Source organism: Temnothorax longispinosus, chromosome 8, assembly GCF_030848805.1.
Source record: "Temnothorax longispinosus isolate EJ_2023e chromosome 8, Tlon_JGU_v1, whole genome shotgun sequence".
In the NCBI taxonomy this organism is placed as follows: Eukaryota; Metazoa; Arthropoda; class Insecta; order Hymenoptera; family Formicidae; genus Temnothorax; species Temnothorax longispinosus.
In genome coordinates, this window is record NC_092365.1 from 18,396,106 (window position 1) to 18,422,627 (window position 26,522).

The window sequence follows — 26,522 nt, forward strand, 5'->3', positions numbered from 1 at the left end:
GCATTCATTTCGCTCGTATGTTTCTTTTTTTTTTGCCTCGCGCTAAAAACATAATCGCCTCGCGCATTCATCTACCCGGAACAATCGTGCATCGCGCGCAATGACTGGCGACAATAACGGAATCAATAGCACATCACGTTTCGATAAATTAATGCCACACGTTTTATTTCCGCCACTCCGCGCGCGCACCACGCGTGTTTCCTCCCTGCCCAACCCCCTCCCGCTGCATTAAAACAACGCGATGTTGCAGGTATTTACAGCGGGACGCCAGTTCCCGAGTAATTCTTCCTAATTGCCAGGGCGGCGCAGACTGGGATTAAAATGCACGGTGCGTGGTGGAAATAGTTAATGCCCACCACACACTCGCGAGAATAAAAATCTCTTTCGTTCCCTTGTACATATATATATGTATATATCGTCCTTTTCTTTCTTTTTCTTTTTCTCGATAAAATAATTCGTTGAAAAAGGCCGTGGTATATCCTCCTAATAAAATTGTGTTGAGCAAAAGCGAGTAACTTAATAGAGATTTGGGAAAACTTTAAAGAGAATATATATTTTTTAACAACGGGCTTTTTTTAAGCCATGCTGCAAATTTCGATATTTATATCGAAATTTACACGTGCATTGCGGTTTAGACGCGTATTGCTTCCTGATAATTATTAAATTTAATTATAAAGTTTGTGCTGGCGCGTGCGAAATATATTTAATATAGTCAAAAACAATGAAGCTGAGAAAGGGAGCGTAACCCTCGTCACCGTGAATTAAAGTAAAAGGGCAAATGGTGCAGTGGGACGCACGCGGTATTAAAGAGGCCGGAGTGTCGGAAGGGGGATGATTAATCGTCGAGCAATCTCTCCTATGCGTTCGTAGAAAAAAAAAAAAGAAAGGAAAAAAGGAAGACACGCGTAGGCGAACACGAGAACGACCGATGATATGACATGTTTACTAAATGTATCGCACAATCTTGATCTACGGCCCTTGACTAATGACACTTATTACGTATACGGCATAAATTCGTATATCCGATAAAAAAGAAATGTAGAACATCTTATCGACGGAGACGGTTTTAATTTGTCAAGAATGCAGTGATTTGATAATTAAAAATAAAAATCCGTTTCAAACGGCGAAGCAATAAAGATTTCTTTTCGTCGTTTACAATAGAGTTTGTATTTATCGCGCTGTAGAACCGCGAGGCGCGATTAAAACAGTAAAAAAAAAATTATGAACACATGTTGATGGTACGATTAAATCTGTGTACTTATATCGTTGGAATTTGATTTATAGATTTCCAGAGGCTCTCGAGTTCTGACAGCCACAGGGGTTCCCCGGGTTTCACTTCTCGGGGCTGTACCTTAAGTAATTTGAATGGAGAATTAAAAATTTAGCAAGCAGCCGGACATAAAGTTTGATACGGAAAGATCAAAATCTCTTTGAGGATAGATTCTCTTGCGCGTGCAGAATCTCTTCTGGAATATCCCGCGTGCGAGATAGCGGGCTCGAAATGCCTCAACGATCTAATGTATTCCTTTGATACGTTTCGGATCGCGCGCGTCCAACTTTCTGAATAAGAGACAACACCTTTACATATCGCGATACTAAATATTTTCTTCAAATTCAATAATGCACTCGCTCGCGCTATCTCAACATTGTACTTACAGCTCCCTATCTTAAGGAATTGCATCGAGTCCTGAGACACGTGACGGAGGTGACGGTGCGTGACGAGTAAAATTCACAGATAATTTTAACGAAATAAAAAAAGTCATCTGTATATATAAAGCCTTCTATCGTAAAACAGTGCACTTTCCTTATAAAGTAGCGAAAGTTTAAAATAAGTGTAAAATAGCGAAATGTGTTGTATTGCACATTTTATTTTTAAGGCAATAATATATTCACTTCAATAGAGCAAGCTTGAGAGCAACGCAAGGATATTTCTACCTATTCTAATTGCTTCTAATCGATGATACATGAAAACGTTTCTCAAACGGAGACAGATATGAATAAAGAACAAAAATGTGTAAAAACAATTCGGATACAACGGATGTTCAACTAGCTTCCTCCCTCACGCTGAGATAAACTCTGATAATGCTGATGCGAGGTCTAAAAGCGTGGCATAATTCAAGGTTCGAAAGGTTGCGTCAACCGAACGTTCATCGTATACGTGGCATTGGCATTGACAAGCGTGCGAATGCCGCTATTCTCGCGTATTTATGGATGCACCAGGGAAGAGGTTACGCCGCTCGAAGCTCAATATACCCAATCAAACATTGTTCTAACGCGAGTCTTACTTATTCTGCATAACCATGAACATGCCGGCGAGGAGGTTACACGCCGCGACGACACCTCAATACGTCTAATCAACATTGACAAACGCCCAAGGCGATATACCGCACGTAGAGAGGGGAAGAGATTACATCGCGCGAGACGTCCCTCGGTGATGCAACTGATGCATATAATCAGCGGGAACCGAGTTCCGGGATGCAATCCTATGTATTTTGCGGACGCGTGTAAAGTCCGACGCTCACCGTTGACCGAAATTTCGAATGTGTCTAATCAACGGTTATTCGGACATCACGTCGTCCCCCGTGCATCTCCGGAATCCGAAATTATCTTATCGAAGCCGGACACGTGTAAACGACGGCGCGTCTATAAATATACCAGAGGAGGAAAGATCGCGTCACGTGTGAGCCGCGTATCAACACATCGGCAGGCAGAGACAGGCTGCTCAACGCGCCGCTCCACATATCTATAGACGTATACGAGGAAGAAGGTCGCCTATCGCGCACTGACGGAGCCTCGACCATGCCAGCCTGCCCTAATACGAACGCGGCTCGCGTGCTTCGCGGACATATATGGGAGAGAGAGGTTACGTTAGCCCGACGTTGACTCTCGACGGGGCACACGCGCGAGCGCCGCTCCGTGCATCCATAAATACGAAAAAGACGTCGCGCGTCATCGCGACGTCCGCAGTCGGCATCAATGGGTGCCTGTACGTAGGCTACGTATACAGTTATACACACTCGCGGTCCACTCGTGCATGAGGGAAGAGAGGTTACATATCGGGAGACGCTCGGGCTACCCGGGTCGCCGCCGCCGACGGCGACGGCGACGACGACGACAGCGGCGGCGCGCGGCGCGAGCGTCGGGAAATGTGTGTGTGCAGGGTGTACTCACCGTGTGGCTACCATAGGGCCTAGGAAGGGTGGTATTGCTGCCGGAGGTAGGGGTAGACACGGGGGTGGCGAGCCGCTGTGCTGTCTCCGTGCGACGAAGACGATGCGTAGACATCAGGCGGCACGGGACGCACCTCGTCGACTATGCCGCTCGTCGTACACACAGGTACCGTGCCGCACGCACCACGTACACGCGCCGTCATCCGGCGACGGTGGTTGTGGCAGGGGGGCGGAGGAAGAGAGGAAGAAGAAGATAACGAAAGCCCCCGTATGGAAAAACCGTGTGGAGAAGCTTCGAGGGAGACACCCCCGGGATATACTCGCGACCTCGCGCGACACGCACACGCACACACTCGCACGCACGCACGCACGCACGCACGCACGGCAGGGTGATGGGAGAAGGGCGGAGGAGGGAGGGGGCGGGAGAGAAACACTCGCCGGATAACTCGTCACGAGACTCCGGGCGGCGCACCAGGAAGCGTAGTACTCCGACGTCGACGTCGGCGGCGGCGGCGGCGGCGGCGGCGGTGGTGGTGGCGGCGGCGGTGGATTAATATGGCCGTCCCTCGGTTGACACGAAGGCTCGGATCGCGCGTAAAAGCGAGCGGTCGCAACGCTGACGGCGACGGCGACGGCTGCTCGGCCCGGCTGGCGCGACGGCGAGATGGCACGGTGACGCGGCGGCGACGGCAACGGCGACGCACTTGGTTGGCGGCCTCGTAGCTCGCGTACGACGCGCACGCATTTGTTTCACTCGCGGGGAAACCACCACGCACCACCCACGATCACCGATGACTCGGCTAGGAGCTTTAAGCGCGACACACTCGACGTTACGCGTATCTCTATCTCCGTCTCTCTCGCTCTCGCGCTCCCTCTCTCTCACTCGTTGTCGCTCGCTCCGTTTCTCCCTCGCCGGATTTTTTCCACGCGCCAGCAGCCCGGCGGCGATTCCTGCTGATTCCTCTCGCGCCGCTTCCCTCACTCGCTCGTCTCTTAGCCTCTCTCGTTTCTCCGGCGATGCTCCGATCGCGCGAGATCTATCTCTCTCTCTCTTCGCGTAAAACGCGCGCCCGATGTTTCCGGGCCTACGTACTCTCACTCGCGACGGGCACGTATACGAGTTTCGGAACACTCGTTATCTCTCTTCCTCCCCGAGCCGTCTTCTCTTTCCTTCGTCCTTCGTCACACAGACACACACTTGGCCGCCTATCTGTCGGGGTCGGTTTTCCCTGGCCGCTCCGTTGCCGATCTCCGCCGTGTCCCCGGGACACGTCCGAGGGTGAGAAACACCGTGTGCGGTCGCACACGAATCTTTTACGGCACTCGACGGGGGATCAACGGGCACCACCTTCGCTCTCACGTTCTCGCTCGCTCTCTCTTCAACTCTCTTCTCTCTTTCTCGCTCGCTCTCTCGCGCTCTCGCGTCTGTTCGTCGCCCGCGACGATGCTCGACGGCACGACGGCACTCGGTCCACACTCGGCGCACGCGGACGGACGTACGCACGCACGCACTCACGCACGCACGGCTATCTTCACGCTGCGCGAGGACGTGACGTGACCTCGGTGCGAACAACGTCAACATCACCACCGTACGCTTTCGTGGCGGCCATCTTTTTCGGGGATACAGCGGCGATACGCGAATCGCGGAACGTGGGACGCACGCGCGTACAATGGGTGTAAGCAGCGCGCGAGGGCGCTGCGACTGGCGCGCGCCTCGTATGTCTCTTCGCGTCTGCCTGTGTATGCGCGTCCGTGTGTGTGTACGCAGTGTATACCTGTGTATGCCGTGAGCCGACACGCAGGGGCGTGCCGAGACCGCCGAGAGTCGAGGTGTTTACCAAATGTCTCTCGAATAACCGAAGAAAAACACCTCTCGCGCGAATCGTCTTTATGAGAAATGTTATTTTTAGCCTAACGGAGTTTTCCCTCAAAACTCGACGGAATGAGAATTACCGTTCCTATTACCGCGTTCCTACCGTGTCTCCCTTATATCTTCCAAAAAGGAGCACGAGAAAAAAGGGGGAAAGAACCTGAGAAAGCACGAGGGCACGCAGCTGATTGAGCCTATTCCGTAAACGTTAATTAACATACCACAGAAAAGCCGCGTGAAAAGCACGTAACGATAACGTTAACGGTTTACAGCATAGGCCCCTCGGTTAGAATATTTGGAAACACTTTCGAATAAAAATAGAAGTTTGCAATGGCGTTCTAGTAAAGTTCTGTCCCTTGACTCCCTTGTAAAGAGCGCCTCGCGAGAGGAAAAGAAAATAAAATTGTGGTTGTATTTACATTTCGTCTGTCCGATGATTTCTTTATAAAACAGATGATCGAGGTCCTCATCGCGTCCCTGGTGGCAGTGGTGGCATGGCGCACACACCGGCGAGCAAACGTGTCACGTACGCCATCATCGTATGTGATCGTACATACGAGCACGCGATACCGGCTGGACCCCCCCTCCCCCCGCCGTGGAAGGGGAAGTTGTGCGCATGAGCGGGACGCGCGAGCATCCGACGGCCATCACAGTCCTGGAGCGGCCGACTTTGACCGAGGGAACGCGGAACCGACCGACCGCCATTCCGCGCGTTCCAGCGCCAGCGGAGAGTCGTGGCGCCACGTTCGACCGTCTCGGAAAACCGTGCGGCCAATGATATCGCCGGTAATCGAGTCTTACGTCGGCCACGAAGGCTTGCCAACGCTTGGAAATTCCTCCGCTCGCGAGCTGAATTGAACGCCGCGAATATTGTTAAAATTTGAAAATAAGCTAATTGATAAACTAGGATTGATTCGCGTGTACGTGTCCCAGACAACACCACGTTTAAAATCGGCACATAAGATGTCTTTATTTTGATGTATAAGATGTATTTTTTAACTTCTACTTGTTCTTTAAGAATTACATTTTAAATTAGAAAATGATAAATGTAAACTCGCTTGCCCGTTCTGTTTAGTATGCTATATTTTTTTTTAATTTCAAACATGTTCCTTTCATGAGTATCATTTTCGTGAACGAAATCAAAATTTATGCTTGTCATAAATAACGAATTATTCGATAATTGTGACAAAGAAATGTAATGTGTAATGTTTAGATTAAATAATACACGATAATATAAATTTTAAATTCCTTTAGGAAAAGCAACTTAAATATTTTCTTTCAAAATGTCGAGTACAAGCTCCGCAAAGCGGAAATAAAGGAAAATAGAAGTCACAGTCCTTTCGAAAGATAGTTTCTATTTCCATTCAATGTTCTATAAAAGTAATCCCAAAAGACATTTTAATGTTTCACTCTTGTGCTTTGTAATAAAAGTAAAAATATTTTTAGTATATATGAAACATCAAAAATAGAATTTCCTTATAGAAACAAACTTCGTTGTGTTAGAAAAATGTTATACAAACTTGCTCTACAAATTTGCTCTCTTATATAAATCGTAAATATGTGTATAAAGATATCTTTTTCTTTCGGTCAATAGACTACATAATCGATTGCCTCAAAATAAATGCTTTTGCTGAATATATATGTACATTCAATGTACATTAGGCATTTCAGAGCGGAGTTTGAAACTTGTTTACTTCCGTTAGATTCAGATTTCAATGCTACAAGTTTACAGCATCAGAGAAATTTAACTCTACCGAAGTTATACCAGTTTCAATCGTTGCTCTCCTGTATATAAACGTCTTAAAGAAGATGGAATGTTTCGTCCATGTATACTCCATCGAGATTTGTGCTTTGAAAAAAAAATAGAATATTGTTCGTACATAAACAGCTCCCCGTCGATCTAACCAGCGATCCGTAGCTGCGAGACTAATATTTCACAATCTCCTGCACCGCCGCGACAATGTTACGGGCACTGATGCCGTAATTGTCGAGCAGTACCGCTGACGGGCCGGAACGCGGTACATCCGGCACGGCCAGCTTCTTTACTATTACGTTTCTTTCCAAAGCGACCGCGGACTGGACCGCTTCTCCCAGGCCTCCTTGCGCGTAATGATCCTCAACGGTGACGATCCTGCCACCAACCTCTTTGGCGTTCTTTATGATGGTTTGCGCGTCGATGGGTTTGATCGTGAACGGATCTATCACACGGATGTTGATCCCAACCTTGGTCAACTCGTCGGCCGCCTTAATTGCCTCGTGCAATGTCACACCGGCACCGATCACGAGCACCTGATCCTTAGCGGAAGATTTAACCACTTTGGCTTTACCGACAGCCAGCGGCTCGTCGTTCTTATACAAAATGGCCGTGGCCGGGCGAGAAGTGCGAATAAAACAGATGCCCTTGGTGTTAGCCGCCAGTTCGACGGCGCGTTCCGTAGACACAGCGTCGCTCGGGTAAAAGATGGTAGAACCTGGAATCGCACGGAACATCGCGATGTCCTCTAAGCCCATCTGCGAAGGTCCATCTTCGCCGATAGACACGCCGCAATGCGAACCGACGAAGTTCACGTTCGTCTGAGATATCGCACCCATGCGGATCTGTAACAGAAGTTAATTATGCATTTATTTATTATCTTTCCACTATTATTGCGTGTTAAATTTCACGAATATAGTTTGCGTCTCACCTGATCGAAGGCACGGGTGAAGAACGTCGCGAAAGCGGATACGAACGCGACGGTACGGTCTCTGCAAGCAGTACCAATGGCGACACCCACAACATTCTGTTCGGCAATGAATCCTTCGATAAATCTAGCCGGATCAACGGCTTTGATCTTCTCGGCGTAAGTGGAATTCTTTGTATCACCGTCCAAAGCTATGACACGAGGATTACTCTTTGCCAGCTGAAATAAAACAATCAAAAGATATATACACTTTGAGAATGTATTTTATTGACACACACGTTAAAAATATAAAAAATGTACAAACCTTTGCAAGAGCCGTGCCGTAAGCCAATCTAGTAGCTACTTGTTCGCCTGATTTGTAATTTGGAGGTGAAGCCAATGTAACGTTGCTGATATCTACAACGGGAGCATCATCTACAAGTGGCTTTTGTGGATGCAGTGCGAGAGGACCAGGGTTCTTCAGAAGCCCATTCAAATGCTGTAAAATTATAAGAAATATATTTAAAAAATATCGTAATAAATTCTTAATGCATTCTTATAATATCGATATATTGTTTGTATATTATATAAATGTATTAATATTAGAGTATAATATACCTGAATAACTTCAGTCGCTTTGTTACCCAGAGGCTTGCCGTGCCAGTTTTCTTGATCTTCGATCTCAGGGAAGTTTTTGCCCTTAAAAGTCTTAGCTAAAATGGCAGTGGGACGTCCTTTTGTATTTTGCGCTTCATGGAAGGCCTAAAACAACATGACTTGTTAAGCACATGACTTCATATTCGCTTAGAAGATCGTATCAATTAATTAATATAATTACTGTACCTTCGCCAATTCTTCTACGTCATGGCCATCCACGACTAAAGCATTGAAACCGAAAGCCTCTAATCTTTTGCGGTAAACTTCCATGTTATGTTGCAGCGAGGTCGGTTCGCTTTGTCCAAGACGATTGATGTCAAAGATAGCACAAAGATTGTCCAACTTGTAATAGGATGAGAAGTGAAGAGCTTCCCAGATAGAACCTTCGGCCGCTTCTCCGTCACCAATCAAACAGTAAACACTGAAAGATAAATAATTGTACATTATCGAGGAATTATAAGAGAGAAAAAGATGAATTTGAATTGTGGCAAATTCAAATCATTTAAAAATATCATAATTAATTTATATTAATAAAAACAATAATTTATTAAATATAAATATAAATCAAATAGCATACCGGTAACTGGCTTTATCGTAATTCTTTCCAACATAAGCCATGCCCGCGGCAACTGAGAGACCTTGTCCTAGTGAACCGGTTCCTACGTCTACAAAATTGAGCCTCGGGGTAGGGTGGCCTTCTAAATCGCTGTCAAATTTTCTCAAGTTCAGTAACTCGCTAGACGGGAACAAGCCTGCTTCCGCCCATGCTACAATAAAATAGAAATATAAAGTATATCATAAAACAATTAATTATTTAAAGATATATGAGCAAATGTTAAAACAAATTATAACAATTAATATTATTGAATTTATTATATTGAAATGTATTAAAATATTTAATTAATAATAATTTCACTGTGTGACTACAATAATTAATAAAGTATCAGTAAATTTACCTGCGTAAAGAATTGGAGCCGCGTGGCCTTTACTGAGGACAAATCTATCACTGTTCGGATCACGTGGTGCTGATACTTTGTAACGCATCGTATGGAAGAAGAGGACGGACATAATTTCGGCCATGGACGAACATGATGTTGGATGTCTGGAGCAAAGCAAAATATAAATCTATATAGAATTAAATAAACCCGAATAATTCAACTATAATTTCAGACTGTCTTAATAAAAAAAAAGTTCTTCACAAGCGATAATTCTTTTTCGAAATATTCGTTCGCAAGGCGATAATTCTGTTCACGTAATCGAACGATATCTGTTTTTCTAAAATCATTTGCTGTCGTGGCAAGGTCAGATCGACAAGTCATCTATCGTCCGAATGTCCTATCTTCGATTATACGCGACCCCCCTTTCCGTGAAGGGTCACAGAGGCAGCATTGCGATTGCGACATTCATGAATGTGATAAATGTTTGTTACAAAATATGTTATAAAATCTATCTTCTATCATTATGCTATTTATAATTTCAGTCAAAACATAAAGTCGTCTAAGAAACGGAAAAAATAGAGACAAATAGAGTTTGAGTTTCGCTATTTATACCGCATTAAAGAAAAATCGCCCCAAATTCACAGAATCTATGCACAATAGTGATTTTACGTTTTGTACAATTTATTTAAGTTATATAACTTATACGGATTAAAAATTACAGATAATATTTTGTCTGAGTAAGGAAAAGAGCCTGATATACTCAAGATAGTCCGACAGACAAGTAGTTAGCTGATTATAATTTACAATCTCTTGCCATACCCGCTTTTCGATGCCTCAGTCGCTCGCACGGACTCGATACGCAGCTTATTCGCGATATCTTGGAGTTTTTCCATGTTCGTGTCTCGCACCATCGTGAACTAAATTAACGCCCAAGAGTTCGTTGAGACTGTCGACGACAACGAGCGTTCGATCGCGACTGCCGGCGAGACGAGTTTCGGCAAACGAGCCGACTGCGCGCGATTATCTCCCTACCTCTTCAACTCGTCACAACGACGACGACGACGACGACGACGAGGACGACGACGATATATAGAGCGTTCCGAATATATAGGGTGTCCCAAAACAAAACAACATACTAACGCGAGGAGCTTTCTACATTGAACAGTTTCTTCCTTGATATCTCAGAGTATCATCTTCCAAGTAAATCCTTCCACTTCAATTATAACATTTACTTGAATTTATACCTTAACTGATAACGGTGCTATCAATTACACTTGTACTTGCGTTCCTCTATCTTAATTGTTATCCCAATTATTCGGGTTCTTCGTGACTCGAAACGATAAACTCTGACAACGTGCGGAAAATCAGGATCTTATCACCTTGTTTCCGCCAATCGTACTGTAGATAATGTATATAGTCATTCGGCAAGGTATGTAAATGCAACTTTACGTCACAGTAAAGTTCCGCAGAACGTTCGCCATTCGTAGAGCAATTGATTTGCATACCAGCAATTTAAATGTATTTAGACACAGGTACGTTACATAAACGCAAGTTTCTGTTATTTTATTTTTTGAAAAAGACAAAAGGAATCGAAGAATTTACGTAAGAAAATCTTCATATATCTTAAATAAATTTCGACTTTGAGAATACAATATTCTGCTCTAATTAACCCTCCACTGAGTGTATTTTACACTCCCTACACTTCACAACAGCTTGAAAAAACGCGTGTTCTCGAATCATTTCAATACAGAACTGATTATTATCGAAGAAACATTAAAATTAAAGTTTCAACTTGTTATATTATTAATGTACTTCAAGATATATTAAACAGAAAACAAAAAATACTAATTGGTTTAATATTTGTAGCATAAATATAATGTAAGGTGTAATTTACAATCTACACGTCCACTGAAGAGTCAATAACCACCTCAACGAACGCTTTGCTCTTTGTAAAATTCATGCAAATTTTTTTATATTAATACATTCACTGTTTAAATTGTGCACGGTAAATTATTTATTAGAAAACCTAATACACGCTGCCATTATCACGTTTCCTTCGCGCTGCGTGACCTCGACAAATGCAAGCGCGTGACTTTTTCACTTCTTACCTAGTTCTTACAATCATCCGTGCACAAATTGAAGGATATAAAGTAACAATCAACGAGGAAAGATAGTCATCAAGTCGATATCCTTACAAGATATACATATACGGCGCAATTTTTCCCTCCGTTGTCAAACGACATTTTTATATCATTAAGTCTAAAAAGTTCATTAACTCTGAATGTAATAGATAAATAAATTGTATAAAAATCTTTCTTGAATTTTAGTTTTTATGAAATAATACCTCTCACTTCAATCGGTGGCATGATAAACCATTAATTCCTCCCTAACTTTGACGAAAATGGGGAAAATACTGGAAACGCGGGTCGTCGAGCGTGAGAACGCGCTAAACGGTCTCAGGTGGAAGAAGAACTAATGAGCTAGCGATTTCTTAAATTAGATCGCCGCCAAGACATACCAGCGGCGGCGGCAGCGCGATAAGAAAAAATCGTGGATATAGCGTGAGTGAATTTTACACCTTAGCTCGATCTAATACGCGATGTAAATCTAATAGCATCTAAGTATTATGAGTAAATAAATCACATGTCACGCTCGCAAATTGCTAAGTTCAAAAAGGACACGCGGCGCGCGTATGTTTTTTCCACTCTCCGTTTCTTCCGTTCGATGCATGCACGTCGATCAATGAAACTGTACCGAGTTAGATTATCTATCCGTGCTCCAGATACACAACGTGTAATTTACATCGACTGCACTCTTCCTGTTTATCATGCACCGACGAATAAGGAGATCTCATTCTCGCCCGATTGCAAAGTATAGGAATCTAAACAGAAACTACATTGATCTCGATTGATCTCGATGCACATTCGGAGGCTCCGTTTTCACGGAAATACGCTCGATCTCTCGATCGTTTTCACACGGAAGATCAAAACTCCTTCCGGAGAACAGAACAACGCGAATGATACTTGACTGTTAAAAAAATCGTACGACCGGGCTGAATCAGCGTTCGCCGCGTTACGTAGGTATAGCTCTCGCGCTTCAATTCGTATTAATTATGAACTAGCCGCGTTACGTTTATAGGCGATAACTAACGCGACGCTCTTATCAGAAGTCGCGAGGATGCTATTGGACCATAAATATATACGTGTCAAGCTACATATACATAGATACATATTCCTTAAGGATATAAATACTTCTTAATTAATTCTCTAATTGTTAAATGCATTGAGAGCGCGCGACCGCGAGTAACGCGTGTCGGACTCTTTCTAGCTGTCCTCCGCCCTCCGCACCCCCTTCTCGACCCGCCGTCTCCTCACCGCCTCACGAGACGCCGGGATGAGTAGCGAATATGAGTAACTTGTGTCGTTATACGCACAAAGTGCAAACGAAGCGCGACGTTCAACGGTCGCGTCGATCGATAACGTTCACGCGGGAGTTTCCGAAGCTGCGATTACATCATATTATGGCTGCGGTCCACTTGACGTTACAAATTCTTTGGAGCGTTCTTCTTCTCCTTCTTTCTATTGAAAGAAAAGAGAAGAGGAATGCTTCGAAGCATTTGTAGCGTCAGGTGGACCGCAGCCTATGTCACGCAACCGCGCGCGCGCGCGCGCGCGGCACGTTCTCGCTTATCATCGTCACCCGGACCGACGCCACCGACGGTCGACGGCGCCGGCAGCCGGCGGTCGCGTGTCGCGTTCGCCGGTCGCGAGTTGCCGGGACGACCGTGTTCGTTTGTATTGTCGCCGACGTTGCTGATGGTTAGGGAGGCGCGGATTCAGAAGGCAGACTCACCCGGATTTGCTGGCCTGCGTGGCCTCGATCGCGTGAATCCTCAGCTTGTTCGCGATGTCCCGCAGCTCCTGGATGGTCTTCAGCTCCGGCTTGTGATAGCTCGCCATGTTTTCCGTCCCGCGTGCGTACGTGCGTGTCCTGCGTCGTCTGCGACTCCGTTCCTTGCGTTGGACGGCGGCTCCGCGGCGCTAAGCTCCGCACAGTGCGCACGCGAACGTCGCGAACGCGCAACAAGTACATAGGTTCGCGGGGGCCCGAGGACGTCCGAGGACGCCCGAACGCGACCAATTCCGCGGCCATAGATCAGCCATAGATAGAGGAAAGACCCTTGTCACCCTGCTTGCACAAGCACAATGCCAGCCGCCAGGCAACAGAGGAACAGAAAATATGACGTGTCTTATGACATTCTGAAATTCTGTTCCCATTGCCTGTTGCCCGGCATTGCGCAAGGGCCTTAAAATGTCCTAATATTGTACTTAAAACAGTTAAAACAATCAATGAGATTTTAGGAATCCATCCAGCCAAGCAGATAAAGCAGCTTGTGATTCTTTAATATGATTGGTTCTTACTTTTAGTTCCTCGTTAGATCTAAGCGTAGAAACCAATCGTAATAAAGAATCGCTTAACAATAAACTTTGTCTGCTAAACGCAGCCAATGATATGATCATATAACAGAGATCTTACTTTTTTAGTATTATTATACTTAAAGTCATCATATATGATAATAATAAATGTGTAATAATAAAATAATAAGTATAATAATAAAAAGTAAAATAAGATCATACCAGAGAGAAAGATATGAGAGTGGTCAGAGTGGTCATGCCCGCGTTATGGCTGTACCCGAATCCTGTCGGTATATGCACGTTTTTGTGGTTCTCTTCCGTGCTATGTCCACGATTTTTTTATTTTCTTTGGAAATAAAACCAAAAAAATCGTGAATCTAACGGAAGAGAACCAAAAAATCGTGAACATAACATGAAAGAGAACCCCAAAATTGTTGACATTACCACAAAATAGTGGACATAGCACGGAAGAGAACCACAAAAACGTGCACATACCGACAGGATTCGGCTACGACCAAAACGCGAGCATGACCACTGCTCGAAATTTCTCTCTGATCATACTTACGACGAGTACTTACTACTCAACAATTCCCAAGTAATTTAAAAGAATAAACCTAATAATCCATTCAGAAATAAATCAAAATAAAGTGGTTGGTACCAAAAAATAAAATTATTTTTATTTAAATGAAAAAATATAAGTCGATCTGTTACAAAGATGCTTTCCAAAAGAGCGGTGTTTCGAGCAATTATAAAATTAGAAAATCGTGGTCGACCGAGCGCAGTCAGCTCGTGAAGTAATTAAGTACCTTAATTGTTAGATTAAAAGTAAATTCGTGCGTATCGAATACTTCAATCACTTCAGAAACTCATGTTTTTTTTAGAACTTTAATCGATTATAGCGTGGTTGTTGACATCTGTTTGAAAGATTCTACCAATAATGGCCGCGTTCAACAGACACAACTGTTGAGTTCGTCTTATCAACAATCTGCGTTGATTGGTTGGTTCTAAAAGTAAGAGCCAATCACGTTCGACTGCTACTGAGCGGCTTGGTCTGCTGAACGCGCCTAATCAGAATAAAGAAAACTAATTTCAAATTTAATGAAATTTGTTCTGATTGATCAAATTTCAATCCAATCTCAATTTTAATCTGCAGTCGCTGATACGAGCTTTATTATGTAGGTATACTTGCGGACAAAAAGGCTTTCAGCATTCGATATTTTATTGGAAACTTTTCTATTGAAGAGATATAATTAGAAAAAAGATAGCACAAATTCTAAACTTTACAATTTCAAAAATTTTATTTATTATTGTTCTTTCCTTATCTACATTTAGCAATAAGATTAAAAAATCTACGACCATTATGCTAACACAATTATACATGTAAAATAAAGAAAGAATAATATTAGAGTGCGTTCAGGGAACTTGTAATCACGCTGTAAACGCAAACGCTAGTTTGGGCAAGGCGCTGGCGATTGTGAGCTACTAATGAACATGAAGGGCATTAGCACAACGTTATGGTGTCTCCTAACAACTGATGATTTTAAATATGTTTATTGAATAAGGTCGAAGAAATTTATTAACAGCAGTAGCACTTATGGGATGCGAGAGCTAATAGATTCATCATCATTTGAAAGCAATAATAAAGAACTTGAAATTTTTTGAATAAATATTTATTTTAAAAAATGTATCTATATATAGGTTGCAAAAAGTTATGTAGAAACAATAGTGCGTTAACTGATTAAGAGTTCAAGGCTCCTCTCAGATATTAGTTAGTAATGTAAATAATTTCTTTTCTTTGTAAGATGAATTTCTTATTGGATGTGCTAAAATAAAAATGCTTATTACATTCAAAATATTTTGAAAAAAAAAAATAATATATATTTAAAAATAATAAATATAAGTAATTAACTAACAATGGAACAAATAATAATAACAATAATTTTATTTAATTAGTCTGAGAAAGTTTAATTTTAAACTGCTCTTGAGATCCGGCGTCCTGAAGATATATTTCAACACAGTCCATAATGTCTATATAAGTTAATGATAAATCACGTATAATAAAAACATATACAATGTTTATAAATTGAGACAACGCTCACCAGCGTTTACAGAGCTTAGAAACGATAACATTATTTAGCATTACATCACTTCGGGTAAAATAGCGTTTGTAGTATGAAATTTATGTAGAATGAAGTAAATAGCGCTAATAGCACTCACCCAACGCACCCTTTTAAAGATATAATACCTAAAATAAATACGTTTTATACATAATAGTCTTCCTATTATAATAAAAAATGTTTTGCATGAGTATCTATATATAATTACTGACATAATTAATTAATGTTCTCAATATAAATGCCATTTATTTACAAAAGTCATTCAGCGGACACAATTATCACACGAATTGCCATATGTTAGCTTACCTTTTGGTATGCCAACCAACAAGTGATTCTTAAGTGTACACGTTTCTGGAATTAATTTACCGAGATGAACTTTATATCCAAATTGTTCGGCGAACAGTTTTCTGTCCGTGTCTATAACTGTCATACATCTGTAGCCTTGTTTAGTCTTAACATTCAGTTCGTCATGCGTTTGATCCGCTGCATGACTCAAGTATGAGTATTCTTTATTGTTAACGCACTCCTTGAAAACCTCGCTTCGCGGATACGTTAGCTGATGGCAGTCCTGCAACGAGCCGTAACAGCAAGGGCAAAGACTCCTCTTTGTTTTCCAGCAGAATAACCGTGTAACGTGGCAGCAAGTATGCTATCAATATTCCCAAATGGCCGCTACCCGAACAGAAATCTACAATAGTATCTCCCGCCTTCGCCAATTTCAGGATGGGTTTACACAAATTCTGCAGTTGCTCCTGCTTCCGCCGCAGCCTCGAAAGTGGCAACGAATCGGTCGATTAAATCACGTTGGTGAAACCGGGCCTAAGAGATATGAAAAATACATCACTTTCTCAAACTCCAGATTTATGGCTTGATGAATTTAGACGTCACGTAATCGGCCGCTTCTCTACCGAGTTCCATATATTGCATCTTCTATAGATTTTACGCCAAACTTTACCATCACGGAATCCGTGTCGCCGTATATGACTGTCGCATCGTTTTTCTACTCGAAAGCGATCCTCCACCGCTTGCTTTGTTAGTCCTATCATAGTGCGTCCATAAGCGGTAACGCTCTGCAATTATAATTATTATAAATATTCTATATTTTCCATTAAATATTTCGCAATGCTCCTTTTGTTAAATATGTTTCGAAGAATATTGATAACTTACAGCAAATATTTCCAAGGTAATTTTCCCATCTGCGCACCCGTGAAACCATACACGGAATTTGCCGACACTTTCAAAGCGTACGGTCGCTCCTTAATTCGAATTGCTCATCAGTACCGTGGCCCTGATGCGTTGGCAGCAAGTAATCATTTTCCCTGGTCTGACAACATTAACAGAAATGATTAATTATCAATATCAAGACAATCATTTCTTTCTTTAATTGTGTTATTACCTTACGTAGAAGTTGGAGAAACCGCGAGTCTGTGCATTTCCGTTTTGTAATCCCGTAATATCCTTATGCTGGACATCTTCTTTTTATTCTTGAAGGAAATGATATAATACCGCGTTTAGAGTGTAAGATCTCAGTGTATAATATCGGACTAATACCTAGAAAGTACACATTTTTATTAAACCTGTGATACAACAGAAAGAATCGTGTTCATATATGAATTTCTTAAAACGAGAGGTGAGCGTTCTCGGTGTGACATGCTTGTTTCCGAAGCTGCCTTCAAAAGCTACGAAGAATTCCTTGTTGCCCTTGGCGTAATCGATGTCCACGCTCGAGATGTATTGATTCAGAGCGTTCTGAAACGCCAGTTGCTCCTCGAAGGAGTTGTTTAACAGACTCGCCGTGCGGACAGGATTTTTTCTTCTCAAATCGTTGATGTTTACAACCAGTCTGTACTTCTCTTCCTGAATCATATTTTTAACCATTGTGGCGTATATGCCTTGATCCTCCACGTCGTCCAGGAAGTCGACATATTCGCGCGTTATCTGCTCCAGGTTCTGATCGATTTCCGTATCCATCTCCGCGGCGGATGATCAACACTTGTCACGCTGTAAACTCTATAAAATAATCGTGAGAGGAGCTGTATGTAGGTAAACCCCTTCCGGGAATGCCATCCTGGGTAACTTAGTGTGCCTGGAGGGTATCGTCACAAAATGTTCATTGGTACGACCAAAAATTGTGAGGAGCGTCCATTATTGCGACGTCACCAAGACAGTCCTGGAGAGAGCCTATTCAGATCTGACTTCCTTGGAGGCTTTCCCCCACTCTGCTAATTATCCGACTACTGATGAAGATGGCAATCCGCTTGAAACAGAATTCCGTCTGTCGTCGACCTACAAGGATCATCAGACGCTCACCATACAAGAAATGCCGGAGAAAGCTCCAGCTGGTCAGCTTATACTTTTAACACATATTTGAAATATGTTTTAAATAATATGTTTATATAATATTATTACCTATAATGGTCAATTTCAATTTGCTGGAATGAATGTGTCAACTTGTAAATTCAAAGGTGGCGGAGGAGCCCTGCTCCATTTTGCAGATGTATTTTCTTGTTCAAGTCCCTGTGTGCATAAAAGCAAATTATTAATAAGTAATATAGACTATAAATTGTATATGTTTAAACAGGAAATTAACTTAGTATTGTAAAAAGTTGCTAATAACTGGAAATATAATGAGGACACAAAAGTGAGATGAAAAAGTTCAATAGTGAAATGAATGATTACCTAAATTTGAGCTTCTTCGGCGCTAAAGGTGCCAAAAACGGTTCTTTATTTGTTTACTGAGTGTGTGACTACAGGCAAAACGGTTTGATAATGCTCCTCCCTCTAGAAGACGAACGCTGACCAGGATGCTGCGTGCGCAACGTACGGTGCGTACGCAGTGAGAGCTGGGAAGAGTGTTATTCCTACAGCAGTAGGCGTGGCGTTGTCAAGACCAACCCATTTCTATACTCTAAAACAATAAAAGTACATATGTTAAGTCATTTTATATAAATAAATATGAATTAAGAAAAAAACAAAAAAATAAATTTTTTTGGACTTAATTTCTCTGCTGTTTTCTGCATGAAGTTCGCGAATTGATTCAAATGCTATAAACAAATTAAACAAAGTAAAGAAAACAAAGTATTCACCACGTTTTTCTATAATAATTTGTTTATACGGTCACGATCACCATCATATAACTCCACACTCTTGATTCACTCCGCACAAACAAATTACTGTAGAAAAAGCTGAACGTGACGAAGACTTTGTTTCCTTTTGTTTTGCACTAATTTATAACATTTGAATCAATTCGCGAACTTCATTTTTATTGTATGTATATGTAATGGTAATTCTTTAGTTTAGAGTTTAAAGGCCTTACCTCAAATATCGATGATGCTCAAGTATCGATGATCAATTATTATGCTCAATCGACGCGTTTTTGCACGAAACGAAAGAATCTGGCAGAAAAAAGTAACGCTCTACCTCGATATTAAACGTTATATAAAGTTGACAGAAATTAGGTTAATTTCATGCTAACGATCGAGATCTATATAACACTAACCACAACACAAGCGCGCAGCCGCGTACCGCGCATCGGCTGCCATCATGCGAATGCGGAGGCCCAATCCAGGGCCTTATATCACTGGCAGAACTGGTGCGCACTCAGTGCTCAGTGCACCACGTGCACATTAAAGTCTGCAAATATTTCGATAATGATAAAATACCCAGTATATATTTTACCAAATAGTGCAATAAAGAATATTGAGGATTTCATAATTTAATCCGTTTATATTAAACATATACTTTATATATATACGTTGGTTTGTGCACGACGGCTTTAATGTGCACTCTGAATGCGCACCAGCTCGTCAGTAGTGCCCTAGTGCCAGTGAATTTTTCTTTTGCAAGAAATGGGCTGACAAGTGACACGGGATATAATATAAACAATGTTGACTTCCCGTATCTGATTAATCGTGCACACATCTCAATGTTAAGAATTTCAACTTCCTCGGTCGAATAAAAAATATGAAGTCTGTGATCAAGGATCATGTGCTGCAAACTCGGTTGCAGTAGAGAGAGGAGATCCACTCCACAGTAGATGCGTTCAAGCTGCAATCAAGGATCATGTGCTGCAGAGTAAACAGATGGATCGTCGTGAGAACAAATCGATCAATTTTGAACGTTCGACTTATTACTGGTAAAGAAATTCATATATGAAAATATGAACACGATTCTTTCTGTTGCATCACAGCATCACGGCTGAGGGTTACACCGCATGTCCGAGGCGGAAGTCATCAATTACATGAGGCAGATCTGCGAGGGCGTGAAGCATATGCACGAGAAGAATATCATTCACCTAGGTAAGACTCATATTTTAACGACTTTCTTGCGACACATATTATGGAAGTACATATTTTAATTATTTGTCAATTTAAGCCTATTATACCTTATATTTCCAGACATCAAACCTGAGAACATCATGTGCCCAACTCGCAACAGTACGAATGTGAAACTGATCGATTTCGGTCTGGCTACCAAAACTCGATCCGAACGAAGTAGTGAAGATCAGTACAGGTACCACCGCAAGTTTGCCGCTCCCGAGATTGTCGAACGCGAGCCGGTAGGCTTTTATACCGATATGTGGGCCTGCGGTGTACTGGCTTATGTTCTGTAAGTAGATTTTTTGCCACTTCGTAATTATAACAAATGCAGCGTATTAAACTCTTTTCTGAAAATATCGCGTTGCAATGAAATATTTCGGAGACAATTGAATTGCGCAACATTTCAATTTTAAACTATATACAAATTTTAAGCGATTGTATGCAAGCGATTGTATGTTAATACTATGGTTATATAGTTTGTACTATGTAAGGGCCGGATATTCAATTAAAAAAAAAGATATCTATATTATAAAAAATGCAGGAAATATCAATCCTGCATGTTTCCATTTATAAAAATAATGACCTACTTGATGAATACAGAAAATAATTAAAATTTCGCTAATGTGCAACGCTTAAATTAATTATACTTTTGCAGATCGCCGACAAGCAGCGCCCAGATTTGTCATCAAGCCGCAGAGCGCGTTCGCCTACGAAGGACAGAGCGTGAAGTTCACTTGTCGCGCGATCGCGATTGCAGCACCGACCCTGTCTTGGTCGCATAACAATCAGGAGTCACGGGAATCCGTCAAATTCATGAAGCGGTACCACGGCGACGATTACACCTTCATTATTAACAGAGTCAAGTTGGAAGACAGAGAAGAATATATTATACGCGCGGAGAATTATTATGGTTACCGTGAGGAGGTCGTTTTCCTTAATGTACAACGTAAGCGTTTTAGAATTTTATACACGTTTGCGATTACATAGCGTTTACTCTGAGAAAATTATAATTTTTAACGTAGCTTAATATTTGTAACATTTTTAGATACTTTCAGATAGCTGTAATTTATTCTATATCTAATTTATACTTTGATGAATTATCTAATTATATTTAGGCTGTCTAATCGATGCTAAATATCGATCAACATTTTCATTTCTTAACTGCTTTATAAATCTAAGAAATAAATATTTCTATGTATATGATCCTTTCATTTCATTCTTTCAGCACTGCCGAGAGAAATTCCGAAGTATAGGCCCGAGTTGCATCCTGTACACAGACGAGAACCGCTTGGTTACAACGTGTGGCTGGAGACGATTAAGTCGGCACCGAGCTTCACCTTCCTGCTACGACCACGTGTCATCCAGATCAGACAGACTTGCAAGCTGCTCTGCTGTCTGAACGGTAATCCAATGTCCACCGTGAAATGGTATAAGGACAGAGAGGAATTGTCCAAGTATAATTATCCCATGAGCAATGCCGAGCAGCGTCGTCACGATGGAGATCGTTGACTGCAAACCGGAGGATAGCGGCAAATATCGTTGTGTAGCTTCCAACAAGCACGGCAAGGATGAAACTAGTTGCGTGGTCATCGTAGAAGGTATGAGATGAATAAGTTATTAAATACTGAGTAAAAAAAACATATTACATTGAAGGATGAAAGATTATTTCACGGAGTTGAACACAATAAATACACTACTATCGCGAATAATTTAAATTAATTGTAACAAAAAAATAGAATCGATACTTTTAGATAAATTACTTTAAAAAATGAGATTATTGTGTTGCGAACAAATTTTTAATTGACTAAGAATAAAAGTAATTCTATTTTATAAATTATAAAGTTTATTTTGAGTATTTAAAATAGATCTTATTTAAATTAAGATTCATTTATGTTTTCTGAACTTACCAATTTATTTGATAAGGGCGATGATATTATCTGTATAATTTATATTTAATTTGCTAACCTCATTGAGTGTTTGTTTGTAGGCACTGGAGAAACGAAGGAGCAAGTAAAATTAGTACACGACCTTCTACATTCCGGAGGTAGAGCTGTAAGAGTGTACCCTGTTTGCCATCCTCTTCCTCTGTCATTAAAAGCAGTGTTGCATTAGACAATAGACAATAGATTTTGTCTTTGTGTTTGTCAAGCTTTTCCTATTAGTATGCTTTTTATAAATATGTAAAACCAGCTATCATATTAGCTGTATACAAAATATTTCATAATTCTTTTATATTATTCAGATAGAAATAACTGTAAAATTTTCTATTTATCAAGATTTATTCCAAAAATAACAATTTCTTTAGATTATTACACACATAACTATACTCGTTCTTTTTATCCTGCATTCGCACTTCATATTGGATTAGCTTTTCCATTTATTTTTTAATGTTTTTATAGCTTGTGTTTTGTAATAAAACGCAACTCTCGTGAACTTTATGACAAGATCACATATATGCAAACATTCCCGCAGTCTGCAACAGTGAGTGAAGGCGAGTCGGTTACTTTCACGTGCAATCGTGAAAATTTACCTAATCTTGCGGCTGTAAAAAATCTTTAGCTAGCGTTTCTAATTTTAACTTATCGGAACCTTTTCTATCACATAACATTTTTTTAAACATAAGTAATGTATTGGAAAACCCTGCGGTCAAAGTACGTATAAAATAAATGTCAAACTTACCATATGTGCTAAAAAATTATTATATATAAAACCTGACTGTTTGTCTATCTGTCTGTCAGGGATCTGTCTGTTTAGGGAGGGAGAAAGGGAGGGAGAGAGAGAGAGAGAGAGAGAGAGAGAGAGAGAGACTATTTGCGTGTTTTATTACATATGTCTTCCGGGGCGAAGCCCGGGTAACTTGCAGCTAGTATTGTATAATGTAATTTATATAAATTATATATAAATAAATAAATAAATATATATATATATATGTATAATTTAAAACACAATAAATAAATTTTTTTCTTAAAAATTATTGAAAAATTATATATTTGTGCTGGTTATGACGCATATGTAGACTATATATAACACTTACATCAAATTAAGAAGTAGTCTACCACGTAAGGCAGTTGGCTCACGATCCAGAGGTCCCGAGTTCGAATCCCACCAAGGTAAGTGTGTTTTTTAAGTATGAGAAAATATTTATAATCATAGGTTGCATCTTAAGAAACAAATTTAGTTAAAAAGTTGTAATAAAATTTCAAAATAAATATAATTTTTTTTTATGTCGGGTGAATTTCCTCATTAAAGTTCAAATCGACATCGAGTCGACATTGTTTCGACATTGATTCGATTGCTATATTTTTTATAAAGATCAAATAACTTTTCAAACAAAGAGGTTGGAATCCCTCCGTTTGCAGACTCTATCATGACATCAAAAAACGTTATAAAAGCGCTTTAGTTCTCATACGAAATATATCGAATTTTCAAAGATTTCGATATCGATGAATGCTCGAAACTGGGACCACCTGAATATCAAAATTGATGTGAAGATCGATTTTGAGATTTCGATATCTAATCGACGTCGATCCGATGTATCGTTTCTCACTGGGATCCTATAATGTTCATGTCTTTTACAATAAATAAGTACTATATGTATCTCAGGTCTATATTCCACTTCTTAGCAAGAACTATTCTTACAAATTATCTGCACAAGTTTCTTAAAATATAGTTTACTTACTAGGAACTCGAACTGAAGCTTTACGTTACATTGAAGTGCTATGCATTAGCAAACATATATAGTGAAACCGAATCTATAAGCAATATAATACATATACAGAGTAAGAGTTAGAGAATAGAATTAAATTCGCAGTTTACAAATAGTTTCGATTTACGTTGTACAAAATTAATGTTATAATGCATATAAACTACGTATATTCATATATCTATATATATGTATAGATTATAAATAATACTTTTCTAGCGTCTAACTTCTCTTTATCATCTTTCATTTTTCAATAACTTCCTGAAAGCTAGCGTCAGTGTTATAAAATATAAGAACGTATATGGGCAAGAAAATAAAATGAATAATGCTATAATGATTTAAATCCTTTTCTCGTTATAGCACAAATGTGTTGTTAGGCCAAACGTTCTGTATCTTACAGCTATGGGTGCCACGAGGGATCCATTCTGCAGAGATTGTCATGGCTATTGGCAGCGGCTACTAGTGTGCTGACCTTACTGTCAATGCCGTCGAAATTCGCGAGAGAATTTAGTCTACCAACAATCGCGTTGACCGCGTGGTTCACCATCTTTATCAGAAGTTCACCCTTTAGATCGGTCGGCTCTTGTGATGTGCCCTCGGCGTCTTCTTGCCGTTTATGGTCCGCGATCACTTCATCCCGCAAAATTGTGCGAAGTATAGCATGCAGCTGGAACGTGGGCTGAACCAAACAGCGCGCTGTGGCGATCGCGCTAGCGGTCAATGGTCCGCAAACTCCTGCAAAAGAATTAACATCGTGAAACCTGAAAGAATTTGGCAACGGTCTGCACAGTAATGAATATCGGATTTACTACAAGTATTTCTATATAACATTTGAATTTATCCAAGCACAAGGGATGTCTATATCAAGATATCTTTATTTTCACGTCGACAGACGAGAAGATTAAGATTGTGTCTGACTGACCTATAGTTGTGAGAAATTCGAAGATATTGGGCGTCAAGCGGAAAGGTACCGGTCTCTTTGCATCTAACTCTCCGGAGATGTCATCGATGTCGAATTTGAAATACGCGATGTTGATTAGACTGCGCAATTTCCAAAATCTACCTGTAACATAAATTATAAAGGAATATATATATAAAAATATTCCTTTATAATACGCAGACAAGAACAGGACAAGAACGAAGAAAAACCACCGAGATTTGTCTTCTGCGCAAATACTTGCTCGCGCTTCTTTCTTCTTAATTGCAACAATTGGTTTCTACGTTCATCTTTCCGAAGATTCTTCTCAAAATGCTTAGATGACTTTCCGATAACATTCTGTTTATCTATGCAAGAAAAAATAAAATATAAATCCTCTTATTAGAAATCAAAGAACGTTCTGCTCAAAACATTAGCATATAGAATTCTACATTAATTACCTTAATCTAATCTCACTCGGTCTCTCGTTGCAATGATGACGGCGCAAAAAGACAGGAATCACGGACCACCATGTTTCTTGATCTTTTCGCGATTTTCTGCCGATGGGCCCGTATTCATATGGCAGTTTTATAGATGTTAAATTATGCTAAGTTACCGAAGCTCTTGCCGCCGTTCTCAAATCCCGGCCCCACTCTCCATCGCGCGACTGTACGATGGCGGACCAAAAATTTGATAGGGCGGTGGGGGGGTTTCCGGGGGCTCCGGCGGAATCTCTGGCCCCGTTGGCTCCGGCACCGTCGAGGGTCGTCGTCGATATGTTATTTGGCGTATACGACAACGACGTATACGCCAAATATATAGTGCACCGGCACATATTAGGAATAAAATTATTCCTAATATGGTCCAATACACATATATACCGGGGGAAAACTTCTCCCCCTCGGAATATTGTGTGACGACCTTGGTGACGACGGTGCCGTTGGATTCTGTAACAGAATCGGAAGACTATCGAATATTCTATATAATATTGTATGCATATATTTATAGCTAGAATATTCTATAAGCATTTGAATAAAATGTTTTATAAATGTGCATAGGATATTTCACAGAATATTTTATAGATCATCCTATATATTTACATAACACATAAAATAAATAGGGGTAAACAGTACAGTTGCTGGCCACTCTACAATGATTGGCCACATCTTAAAAAATTAAGGATTATAAAAAAAATACTAGTAAAATGTTTTTTATTATAAATACAAAATATTTAATACACTTTTAAGAGAAACACTTTTAAACATTTTAATAGTATTTCTTTATAATCTTTAATTTTTTAAGATATGGCCAATCATTGTAGAGTGGCCAACAACTGTATGTATTGTTTACCTCTATTTTATGACCATATAAGTTTTTATTTTCCAAAACAGCTAAATTAATTTCACCTTTTTTATAAGAAAAACAAAAAATTAGATAGTTGTATTAAATAATACAACATGAGAATGTTAGAGTGTTAATTTCATCTATTTCATGGAGCGCGCGCAGCGCTCTATAATTCGTTACGTGCTTGCGTGATTATGGTCCCAAAATAATCCCGAGACATTGTACTTTAAGAAAATATCAATATTTAGCACTTGATTTGCGCTGGTGGGAGGTCCAACTTAATATAGAAGTCATATTACCTTCATTCATCCTACGATCAGCGATCTTCTTCTTCTTCTTCGTCTGGTCTCGTCTTCCCCCTGCGGCCCGTAGCTCGCGATCTTCCGTCTAGTCGATCACGCGATGGGCGAACG

General features: G+C 40.8%; 3 protein-coding genes and 2 long non-coding RNA genes across 9 annotated transcripts in view; 1 reads left to right on the forward strand and 4 right to left on the reverse strand.

The window, feature by feature from the left end:
* LOC139817925 (uncharacterized) overlaps positions 1-5,496 on the reverse strand; it is a 62,591-nt gene extending 57,095 nt beyond the window's left edge. The window contains exon 1 of the mRNA XM_071786225.1: positions 3,172-5,496. Coding sequence (XP_071642326.1) covers positions 3,172-3,285 — 114 coding nt within the window. The 5' untranslated portion in view covers positions 3,286-5,496. The remainder of the gene's footprint in view (positions 1-3,171) is intronic.
* Positions 5,497-6,375: 879 nt separating this feature from the next.
* LOC139817926 (transketolase-like protein 2) lies at positions 6,376-13,362 on the reverse strand. Of its 2 annotated transcripts, none has more exons than XM_071786226.1 (8): positions 13,148-13,362; positions 9,314-9,459; positions 8,935-9,124; positions 8,544-8,778; positions 8,319-8,462; positions 8,026-8,199; positions 7,725-7,940; positions 6,376-7,638 (listed from the first exon to the last, which is right to left on the reverse strand). In XM_071786226.1, the coding sequence occupies exons 1-8, from the start codon at positions 13,252-13,254 to the stop codon at positions 6,967-6,969; spliced, it is 1,884 nt and encodes a 627-aa protein (XP_071642327.1). In that variant the 5' UTR covers positions 13,255-13,362; the 3' UTR covers positions 6,376-6,966. The 2 variants fall into 2 exon arrangements, with proteins under 2 accessions (XP_071642327.1, XP_071642328.1); XM_071786227.1 differs by lacking the exon at positions 13,148-13,362 and adding an exon at positions 10,115-10,281.
* Positions 13,363-15,634: 2,272 nt separating this feature from the next.
* LOC139817346 (uncharacterized) lies at positions 15,635-19,301 on the reverse strand. 3 transcript variants are annotated; one of them, XR_011733209.1, is made up of 8 exons: positions 19,144-19,301; positions 18,507-18,735; positions 18,237-18,344; positions 17,224-18,113; positions 16,995-17,151; positions 16,736-16,897; positions 16,134-16,646; positions 15,635-15,955 (listed from the first exon to the last, which is right to left on the reverse strand). It is a non-coding gene; the product is annotated as an uncharacterized lncRNA (long non-coding RNA). The 3 variants fall into 3 exon arrangements; XR_011733208.1 differs by having other exon boundaries at positions 16,352-16,646; positions 16,783-16,897; positions 19,144-19,300; XR_011733207.1 differs by having other exon boundaries at positions 16,783-16,897; positions 19,144-19,300.
* Positions 19,302-19,486: 185 nt separating this feature from the next.
* On the forward strand, positions 19,487-22,829 carry LOC139817345 (twitchin-like). 2 transcript variants are annotated; one of them, XM_071785348.1, is made up of 6 exons: positions 19,487-19,919; positions 20,017-20,125; positions 20,202-20,435; positions 20,802-21,092; positions 21,372-21,744; positions 22,134-22,829. In XM_071785348.1, the coding sequence occupies exons 3-5, from the start codon at positions 20,429-20,431 to the stop codon at positions 21,653-21,655; spliced, it is 582 nt and encodes a 193-aa protein (XP_071641449.1). In that variant the 5' UTR covers positions 19,487-19,919; positions 20,017-20,125; positions 20,202-20,428; the 3' UTR covers positions 21,656-21,744; positions 22,134-22,829. The 2 variants fall into 2 exon arrangements, with proteins under 2 accessions (XP_071641449.1, XP_071641447.1); XM_071785346.1 differs by having other exon boundaries at positions 20,225-20,435.
* A 910-nt stretch (positions 22,830-23,739) lies between these two features.
* Positions 23,740-25,361, reverse strand: LOC139817512 (uncharacterized). The gene is made up of 3 exons (XR_011733247.1): positions 25,227-25,361; positions 24,772-25,133; positions 23,740-24,584 (listed from the first exon to the last, which is right to left on the reverse strand). It is a non-coding gene; the product is annotated as an uncharacterized lncRNA (long non-coding RNA).
* Between the last annotated feature and the right edge of the window lie 1,161 nt (positions 25,362-26,522).

Coding starts and splice junctions, on each gene's coding strand:
- LOC139817926 (XM_071786226.1), bottom strand. CDS start 13,254: ATGGCGAGCTATCACAAGCCGGAGCTGAAGACCATCCAGGAGCTGCGG. Junction 7,941..8,025: donor ACGGCACGGCTCTTGCAAAG/GTTTGTACATTT, acceptor GTTTTATTTCAG/CTGGCAAAGAGTAATCCTCG. Junction 7,639..7,724: donor TCACCCGTGCCTTCGATCAG/GTGAGACGCAAA, acceptor CTTCTGTTACAG/ATCCGCATGGGTGCGATATC.
- LOC139817345 (XM_071785348.1), top strand. Junction 21,093..21,371: donor CGTTTTCCTTAATGTACAAC/GTAAGCGTTTTA, acceptor TCATTCTTTCAG/CACTGCCGAGAGAAATTCCG.